The sequence below is a fragment of the Miscanthus floridulus genome, chromosome 13, assembly GCF_019320115.1.
Source record: "Miscanthus floridulus cultivar M001 chromosome 13, ASM1932011v1, whole genome shotgun sequence".
NCBI classification, from domain to species: domain Eukaryota; kingdom Viridiplantae; phylum Streptophyta; class Magnoliopsida; order Poales; family Poaceae; genus Miscanthus; species Miscanthus floridulus.
The window spans coordinates 82,252,325-82,262,427 of NC_089592.1; the positions used below are offsets into that span (position 1 = coordinate 82,252,325).

Genomic DNA, 10,103 nt, shown 5'->3' on the forward strand with positions numbered 1-10,103 from the left:
ATAACCCCTGCTCTAGGAACAACGCGGCGTGGGGAGTCAAGTCCGGGTCACTATAGCCTCGGAATCAGTGTACAGGACCAACTGCTCCCTCCACGCCTCGGCGATCTACTTTAGGGTCTCGGCAACCTCGGGATTCATGCCCGCCGAGCCCCCCACGATGGCTCGGCCTCGGCACCAACTGAGCCTCAGCTCTTCACGTGGTCAACACACAGTGACCAGCACGTCGCCCGCCAGGCCCTGCGTCAAGCTATCACTGGAGCTCCCACGTCGCGTAGGATCGGATGTGACCAGCGCATTGCTCTAGCACTTCAAGGACAGGACCACTCCATCGACCGTGCCGCCACAGTAATAGGCTATAGGGCTCGGACATGCCGCCTCTGTTCGCACGATGCCACGTAGCTAACACATGTATCACCCCTATCCCCCCTTCAACTATAAAAGGGAGGGACCGGGGCTGTTTCTAGAGGAGGACAGACTTACTCTCACGCTCGCACACACTCAGCCATAGACGAGCGCACAAGATAGACGAACACGCATAGGAAGAGGAACAAAGAAACTCACTCACTCACTCATGTGCAAGCAACACTCTGTAACACACACGCTTCCCCGCGGCCTGAGATCAACATCTCAAGCAAGTCACATCGCACCACGCAGAGACCTAGGACTAACTCTCTCTCTCTCTCGCCCTGCTTGTAACCCCCTACTACAAGCACCTCGATGCAAGGAATACAAGATCGATCTCTCAGACTAGACGTAGGGCACCTATTGCCTAAACCAGTATAAACCTTGTGTCTCTTTGCATCACCATCTAGGATTAGGGGCACGCAGTACATCTTCACTAGTTGGTTGAGGGCCTGCCGGTCCAAAACACCAACACAACCCTAGACGTCACCCATGAGTACTGGTCGGAAAAGCCTTTCACTAAGGTTTTTATTAGCCCACCGCACTACGAGATGCAGAGGAGGTCATCCACTGGTGCGACGGATGGTAGTTCTACGCTTGGCAAACTCATTTACCAGCACAGGAGCTCTAAACCATCCTCATCACATGGTCGTTCGTGGTCTAGGGCCTCGACATGGTAGGACCCCTCAAAAAGGGCCTAGGCATCTTCACTCACCTACCCATAGCGGTCGACAAGTTCACCAAGTGGATAGAGGCTAAGCCTATCACCAACATCCGCTCGAAGGAGGCAGTCAAGTTCTTTCTCGACATCATCTATCGGTTCAGTGTTCCTAACTGTATCATCACTGACCATGGAACTAACTTCACTAGAAAGAAGTTCCTGGACTATAGTGATGGATACATCATTAGGATAGACTAGGCCTCGGTCAGACATCCATGTATTAACGGCTAGGTCAAGCATGCCAATGGCATGGTCCTCCAAGGACTTAAGCTATGCATCTTCGACCGACTCAACAAGTACGCTGGGTGATGGGTTGTAGAGGTCCCAACGATCCTCTGGAGCCTGAGAATGACCCCAAACCAATCTATAGGGTTCACACCCTTCTTCCTGGCCTACGGAGCTGAAGCGGTGCTGCCCTCTGACCTCGACCATGGTGCCCCCAGAGTGAAGGCCTTTGACCACGACCGAGCCATGGAGGCTCAGCAAGACATAGTCGACCTGCTCGAGAAGGCCCACGAGACAACCATCATCTACTCCGCTCGCTACCAGCAGACGCTCCGTAGGTACCATGAGAGGAAATCAGAGGAAGGATCCTCGAGGTCGGAGACCTTATGCTTTGAAGGACCTAGTCGACCAAGCAGAAGCACAAACTCTCTCCACCATGGGAAGGACCCTATATGGTGACCGAAGTTATCCGACCGGGCGCCTATCGATTGAAGGACGACAACGGCGATGTTCTCACCAACACTTGGAACATCGAACAGTTATGTCGTTTCTTCCCCTAAAATTTGGTCTTTACCATTTTCTTTCATTCAACGTTCGCTCCTGCAAAGTACCCTGGCCCGAACACTTTTGGCCCAGGTCGCTCGGGGGCTCCACGAGGGTACAATACCACCTTTTTTACTATCATATGGTAAATACATTTTTTACTCGAACGAAAGGGTAGTCCATTCCTTTAATTATCTTGCGTAACTTTGCTTCAATATTCCGACCAAACGCACTCCGCCTCTACCTATGGTTACGAGTAGCTGAGCCTCACAGGCCACGCCTGGGCTCTTAAGGTTGTAGCCTACGGGACGAATGGGTAGGTGCAAAAAAGAAAGAAAAAAACAAAGCTATGCTAAGGAATGGACGGGACAAGCTTCCCTAAACGAAGTAGTTCATCACAAAACAAAAATTGATGTATTCATCAATATAATTGTTCACACGGGGGCTCCCCCATGGACTTAAACTATTACATCTGCTGGCTACTTCTACTGTGGCCACCCGGTGGCATCGGCTGACGACACAACCGACGAGGATAAAGGCTACTCGCCCTTCGACGAGGCAACGCTCGGCTCGGACGGAGCTTTTGACCCGACCTCCACTCCATCCGCATGCTAGGTGATGTCTTCTTGATAGCAGCAAAGTCTAGGTCCAGGTGTCTTCCAACGGCAGGCACCAGGTACCGCAACAAGTTCATAAGTTCATGAGCATCATCGAAGAGCATTTACTGCCACCAGACATAACCACCACCGCAAGGGCGCCACCTGGTTCCGCTCCCTCGACTTTGGCGAGTGCAACGGGTACCTCAAGGGCATCACACCCATAGATGCTCAGCAAAAGAACATGGAGCTCTAGACTTTCCCATACAGATAGGGTAGCTCCTGGACAGGGATGTTGCCTGCCGTAGTATGGCCGCCATGGCTAGAGGATGTCTCTGACATCTCATCAAACTTTATGAACTGGTCGACTTGAGCAGCTGCAAGCGTAAAACCCCCCATCGGCATGGTCCCAAGTGGCTTCCCCTCTGACAAAGCCCGCCCGGTGAAGATCCACTAGAAAAAGTCCACATACGGCTCCTTCCCGAAGAAGGCCTCATATACGGTGATGAAGCTGGTGACGTGCAGCACCCCAGTCGGATTGAGGGGTTGCAGCTCTAGGCCCCACTCGTCAAGGAGCCCATGCAGGATCCAGTGTGCCACTTCCTTCGCCGGAAGCTGCCAATTCTCGGTAGAGGCGGCCAGCACCGCGTCGGATGGCCTCCAGCTCGACATTGCGCTCTGGATTCATGAATAGATCGGTGACCCCCTCACTTACCCTCTCTCTCACTAAGGAACCGTTGTGGCACACAAACGCTCTTGGTGAGAAGGAAGAAGGAGGAGAGGCGGTAGATGGGGAATAGGTGAAGGAATGGGACGAAAGCCCTCACCCTTCCCCTATTTAAGGAGGAGGCACAACAGTTAAGGAAAGGCAAAAGGATTAGGGTGAGAAATCTTCTCCCTTCCCTCATTCAATGTGGATGGGATACGACAGGACATGCCCTGACCGATAGGATGCACCCTACCCAATGGAACGATGCCTGGTCAGATGGGATGTGGCCTGGGTATGGCCCACCACTACCGCACACCGAGCGTGAGAAACCAGGCATAACTGCGCGTAGGTGGCCCTTCGCCTTCCCAGGCGGGACTTGGAAAGGCCCAACTACGGGATCTCTGCCTAGGAGAGACCGACAGGCTTCCTGAGTCGATCGGATGGCTCAGGTGAACACCAAGAGACAGGTATGGAGCAGAGGGATACCCCATGTGGGCCATGCCGACTCCATCACGAACGACGAGCACGGATCCCGGTCGGACATATCCGATAGGAGCTCTTCAAACCCCATCACTCGAGTCGTCAAGGTAACATTACCAACCTCCACTATTTCTTTAAATGACCATTCATTCGTCTGCTGTCATTCATATATGCATACACGCATTCACACATTCATTCATCCCATACATTCGAAGCATCACATATGTAGTTAAATGCATCACAACGCTTCGTGTTGCGTCACGAAGTGACAGTTGCTTCATTCAACATGAGCAACAACCAACCGGGGTTCGAAGGCTAGCCCACAAAGGGCTCAAGGCCGCCCAACATCAAACAGAGCCAGGGGAGAAAATGCAGATGAGCCCCAAGCGGCCCTTGCCTAGTCTGCTCCGAAGCAGACATGGTCATCTCAACCTTCTCATTCGATCCTAACCTCGAGCCATGCCCACAGAATCTCTATCGAGGGGAGGCTAGCGGGCCACCTAGGTCATTCTCCGGATTGACCCAGGCATCTGCCGGGACGCGGGTTAAGGAGTAGTGGAATGCCACATGAGGGCTATGCCGACCTCGTCATGAACAACGGACCCAGATTTCACTTGAACGTGCCCGTTAGCGAGCTCACTGAGCGCGTCACTCAAGCCATCGAGGCAAGTAACGTTAGCTTTGCCCCTCTGGTTGTGAAAAACCACGGACGGGGTAACGCACGAAAACTCAAACGGCCCCTACCAAGCCCAATGGGGCTCGAGGGCTTAGGACACCCAAAAACCTCGACACAACCTCGGCTGCGCCCAGCGCCTAGATCCATGACTCTGACTCACGTGATCCCTCATTGCGCCTGACGCCTTGATCCACGAGTCCGTCTTGTCCAATCCCTTGGCGCGCCCAATGCCTTGGTTAGCAACTCTAACTCGCCTAATCCCTCGCCCCGTCCGACACTTGGATCCGCGACTCTGACTCGCCTGATCCCTCATTGCGCCCAGCACCTAGATCTACAACTCCGACTCATCCGATCCCTCGGCACGTCTGATGCCCGGATCCGTGACTCCGACTCACCCGATCCCCCAACTGTGCCCGACGCCTAGATCCACGACTCTGACTCACCCGATCCCCCAGCTGCATCCAACGCCTGGATCCATAAGTCCATCTTGTCTGATCCCTTGGCGCGCTCGATGCCTTGGTTGGCAACTCCATCTCGCCCAGTCCCTCAGCCACGACCAAATGCCTGGGACCACACTCCTAGAAACGATGGGTTAGAAACTAGAAAGAGGAAGCTACGCCCACCAAGGTGCACACACTCACGCCCACTGACAAACCCCCCAGGTGATTCTGCACGAATCACCCGGGGCTCGGGGGCTACACCCGTGGGTACGCTCGCGCGCACCCACCATCGAAACAAAAAATTCCCCGCTGGCAACATAAAAAACCCTAGACGATTCTACCCAAATCGCTCGGGGGCTCAGGGGCTACACCCACGAGTGCGCTCGCGTGCACCCGCTGTCAAGATAAAACTCCCCCAGACGATTCTACCCGAATCGCCCAAGGGCTCGGGGGTTCCTGTCGGATTCATAAACCTAGGGTCCCTCATGGACCTACTTCCCAGCAAAGGCTCGGCCCAGTAGACGATGTTGCGAACGACGCGCAACTCCTAGGCTGGCCCAAAAACCTAACGACAGGCCAGAAGGGTGATCCAGTCTTTGATCGGAAGGCCTTACTTCCGACTCCGGCCCGCCTCTCCGACCAGAAGGCCTCGCTTCCGACTCCAGCCCGCCTCTCCGACCGGAAGGCCTGGCCAAAGAGGAACGACACTCGCTTCCGACTTCGACCCACGTCTTCGACCGGGGATGCATCAAACCTCTGCTTATAGCTCTTCTCCGACTAGCGCAGTCGGAGCCGACTAGGACCAACCAACCGGGGACGCCCGCTTGGTGAGAACCATGGAAACGAACGAAGCAAGTAAGGTAGGATGCTCAAGTCAAAAGCAATACCAAGGACCGTACCCTGTACACCTGCAGGACAGTACCGACAGAACATGTCAGAAGGGTCCCCTGCAACCTTCCAGGCACGTCAGAACCTAAACAGTGTTGTGGGCGCCGACGTTTGCCCTACAGTGTTGTGGGCGCCATCAATTCCCATACTAAGCGAACACGGTAAAACCCCCACATGCCTCTAGGCATCAATAGTATGGTAGACGCCGGCATCTGCCATACCAGAAGAAGACGACGGAACATCTCACATGCATCTGACATTAATAATGTTATGGGCGCCTACAACCATCTTGTACCCGACGGCGTGGGCAACAAGACTTAGTAGCATACGTACACTCTCTCTCGCTTGTAAGGCCGTCCCCTTCACCTATAAAAGGGGATGTGCTCTCTTCCAACAAGGAGAATCGATCAGTTCACTCACACACACAACGATCCATCGACAACTCTCCAAGAGAGGATTCGAATGATTCAAACAACCAATGATCGATTCACCCTCTGCTAGCTTTAGACACTCTAAAGCTACACAGAGCACACGCTCGAATACTTAGCGCACGTATGAGTTCTCATCACTCTCGACCCTTCGGTCCGGAGTTCGACCGGACCTCTTGCACCACCCATCTTACTTCCTTCCGTTTGTAACCCCACAGCAAACTTTAAGCACCTATGCTTAAGAATAAAGTCACCGACCGACTCAAACTGGACGTAGGGCACGTTGCCTGAACCAGTATAAACCCTGTGTCATTGAGTGCTAGGCCACATCTGATCACAACGTACAGCAAAACTACAAATATTTACGTGTTGGTCACTTTCTGCACCGACAAAATCAGTATTGCTATCTATCAACCGGTTAATTTAGGAGCTTGTATCAACTGATTTTTTGACCGTTCGTTGCCATCGGCCGATGGCCTAGGTCGTCCGATGCGTCCGCCATTGTTAGGTGTATGCATCCATCGTCCGTGCGTGCGCAGTACGTGGCAAAAGTGGAGCAGCGGCCGCCATGCCTACTGGCTAGGCGCGTGCACGCAGGATATCCGATCCAGGACACATCGCATGCAGTTCATCATGCACGCTTCTCGCCATAGAAAAAAATGTATTTTTTTAAAAAAATTTGGTATATATTTGTGTTATTCCAAAATTATATCATTCTGTTTAATAAATTACACTGAATAAATCATTGTAAATATAGCAATATGACAATATAAATTTAGCTAGAAGACGGTGTAAGTGCATAGGAAAAATTCAGTTGACAGGAGAGGTAAAAAACAACTTAATGTCACCTAGACATATCCTAAAAAAATTGATTTTGAACCACATAAAATGTCTCCAGACTCCAAAGCTTGTTGCATGGTTGCATCTTATGTTTTCTTTGTGGTGGAACATTTTCAAAACATGTGCCTTTGCATTGTTGCATCTTATGTTTTCTTTGTTGTGGAACATTTTCGAAACATGTTTTTAGACATTAATTAGATGTTTTGTGAATTTTCTTGGTTTTTCTCATATTCTTAGAGCTAAATCTAACTTTTGTGAGATATTAAGGCCCCGTTTGGTACTGCTCCAGGATGCTTCGGCTCCTGCACTGTTCATACACTGTAGAGAAGCCAAAAAATCGAGCTTCACCGGCTCCGTGAACAGTAGCCGTAGGGAAAAGGTGGGGAGAGAAAAACAGCTCCGAGCTACAGTACTGCTACAGTGTTCCGTGTCAGTGTGCCAGCCGGAGTCGGAGCTGCCCTGGAGCCATACCAAACGGCCCCTAGATTGTAGTCCGTTTTTTTTTCGTTTTATTGGTAGCACTGCGTTTTAAGAGATGTTAGTGACCAAGAGAGTCAGCACAACACTTTGCGTTCTCGCTCGGTCGCCTCACTTCACATTCACAAGATTTCCTGGTCTTCACTTGCTTTTTCTGCATCATACGCAGGGGCAGCTACGAGCCATGGACCTCGCTCGCCGCCCCTGTGAACTGTCACGGGCCTTCCCTCCGGCGCCTCTCCTTTCCCCTCCCGGCTCCCGTCTCCTCAGGCACACTTGAACGGCATGGACGATGGCACCACTCTGCTCATCTTTCGCCACATGTTCGACTATATATCCCATACCTGCGGCTCGACAGCTTCGTTCTCATCAACTGACTCGAAGCATCTAGTCTAGTAGTACGGTGGCGCAATGGTCTCTGAGGACGAGTGCTGCTGAACCCGGCGTACGCGCAGTGCAAGTCGGTGATCCACGACGAGCTGCGCAGCTTCCGCGTGTTCCTGCAGTGGTGCGCGCTGGACCACAGCACCCGTGCAGGGCGCGCCGCCTCGTACGCGGCGTTCGTGGCGCTGGCGCTCCTGGTGCCCGCCGCGGTGTCGCTGTCGCTCCGCGCCGACGCCGCGCTGTCCCGGGACTCCGCGTCCGCCATCACCTTCAACCGCGTGGCGCAGGCCCCCTCCACGGGGCTCGCTGTCATCTCCTTCGCCACGCTGGCCGCCTTCTTCCGCCGCCTCGGCGGCCTGCGGCAGCTGCTGTTCCTCGACGGCGCGCTCCGCGACGACACCGCCTTCGTCCGGCGCGGGTACGCGCGGGAGCTGGACCGCGCGTTCCGCACCCTGGCCGCGCTCCTGCTCCCGTCGCTCTGCGTGGAGGCCGCGCACAAGGCCGTCTTCTTCTTCTGCACCGTCAGGGTGGAGCCGCCAGCGGCGGTGTTTCCCTTCGCCACGCCGCTGCTGCTGCCGTGGCGCGCGGTGGCGCTGGTCGCCACGGTGGCGTCGTGGGTGTACCGGACAGGGGTGTTCCTGCTGGTGTGCGTGCTGTTCCGCCTCACCTGCGAGCTCCAGATCCTGCGCTTCGAGGGCATCTACGGCATGTTCGACGTGGAGTCGCGCCCCGCCGCCGCCCCCGCCGAGATCTTCGCAGAGCACCGCCGCATCCGCACGCAGCTGCTTGCCACCAGCCACCGGTACAGGGTGTTCATCATCTGCTGCCTCGTCACCATCACCGTCAGCCAGCTCGGCGCGCTCCTCATCGCCCTCTCGTCTAGGGACGCCAAGAGCTTCTCCAACACCGGCGACCTCCTGGTACGCACGCACGGCACACAACACCACACGACGGCGAAGGCCTCATCACTCTAAGACTGTCCCCCGAGACTACTAGGACTCGCGCTCGTGCGTGGAGTTGTTGCGTGCAGGTCGGCTCGGCGGTGCAGCTGAGCGGCTTCTTCATGTGCCTGCTGGGCGCGGCCAGGATCACGCACAGGGCGCAGAGGATGGTGTCCATCGCCAGCCAGTGGCACATGAGCATGGAGTCGTCCATGCACCATGGCAAATCGTCCTCGCCGGCCACAACGTCGGCCAGCGACGACGTCGACGCGTCGTCCCACGTCTCCGGCTCGTCGACAACGGCCGTCTCCCAGGCGGAGGCCGGAGCGCCGTGCTCGTACAGGAGCAGACAAGCACTCGGTACGCATGCAACTTTACTGAGTTTTTTTTCCCCTGCCACGGAGTCACAGAGTGAGACTGAGAGGCTGGCTTTTGCTGTGTGCTGCATGCAGTGACGTACCTACGACACAACGGCGGCGGGATCACCCTGTTCGGCTTCACGCTGGACAGGGGCCTCCTCCACACCATCTTCGTCTTCGAGATGACTCTGGTGCTCTGGATCCTCAGCAAAGTCGTGGTCCTCTAGCATGTCATGTGTATATATACGTGCCAGACTGTCGCATAGCAATGCTGCTACGATTTTCGCTCGCAACTATACCTATATTGCCTATTTTGGTGCAAGTATAAGTTCAGTCAAGACACAAGACTGCTTTGATTTACGAGTGATTATTCTCTCTTTTCTTTCTGAGAAACAGAGAACTTCTATTGATCAATCACAAGGTGATACAGTCCTAGAGAACCAAATGCTGGATCAACACAAAAGGGGGACATTTTAATGAGGAGCATGGCCAGGCAATTTGCAAATCTGTACAAATGTTCATCAGTCATCACATTATGGGAGCCATGCTGTCTCTGAATATTACTGCTTAATAATGCATTCACACCATTGTATTCAGCCTTCTCATGAACTGAATAAACAAAACTAAACAAAACCACACCACACCATTCCTCATGTTGCTTGTTGCACTCCTAATCCGATTGCATAATGTCGGCCCGGTGGCCACCAAGGCCTGCTAAGAGCCCACCTCGCCTCTCCCAGCCAACCCTAACTTCATTTCACCGCCCCCCTACCCCCCCGAGGCTGCCGCACTCCCTCTCAACTCTATCGCTCGCAGTCGCGACTCACGAGTCGCGCGACTCCTCTGTCCTCACTGAGCGCTCGCGGCATCCATCGCCCCCCGCACCACCGTCCAGGCGTCCACCAGCAACATCCTCCGCGCCACCCGCACCACTGGCCGCCTCCCCCACGTCCCTCGCACAGCTACATCGCACCGCATGTGGCAGCTTTCCAGT

At 54.3% G+C, this 10,103-nt stretch overlaps 1 protein-coding gene across 1 annotated transcript; it reads left to right on the plus strand.

Annotated features, from left to right (window-relative positions):
- Positions 1-3,276: 3,276 nt before the first annotated feature.
- On the plus strand, positions 3,277-9,467 carry LOC136500163 (uncharacterized). Its single transcript, XM_066495549.1, has 5 exons — positions 3,277-3,287; positions 7,595-7,695; positions 7,849-8,729; positions 8,840-9,110; positions 9,203-9,467. Exons 1-5 carry the CDS (start codon positions 3,277-3,279, stop codon positions 9,334-9,336), a joined length of 1,398 nt encoding a protein of 465 aa, XP_066351646.1. The 3' UTR covers positions 9,337-9,467.
- Positions 9,468-10,103: the final 636 nt, after the last annotated feature.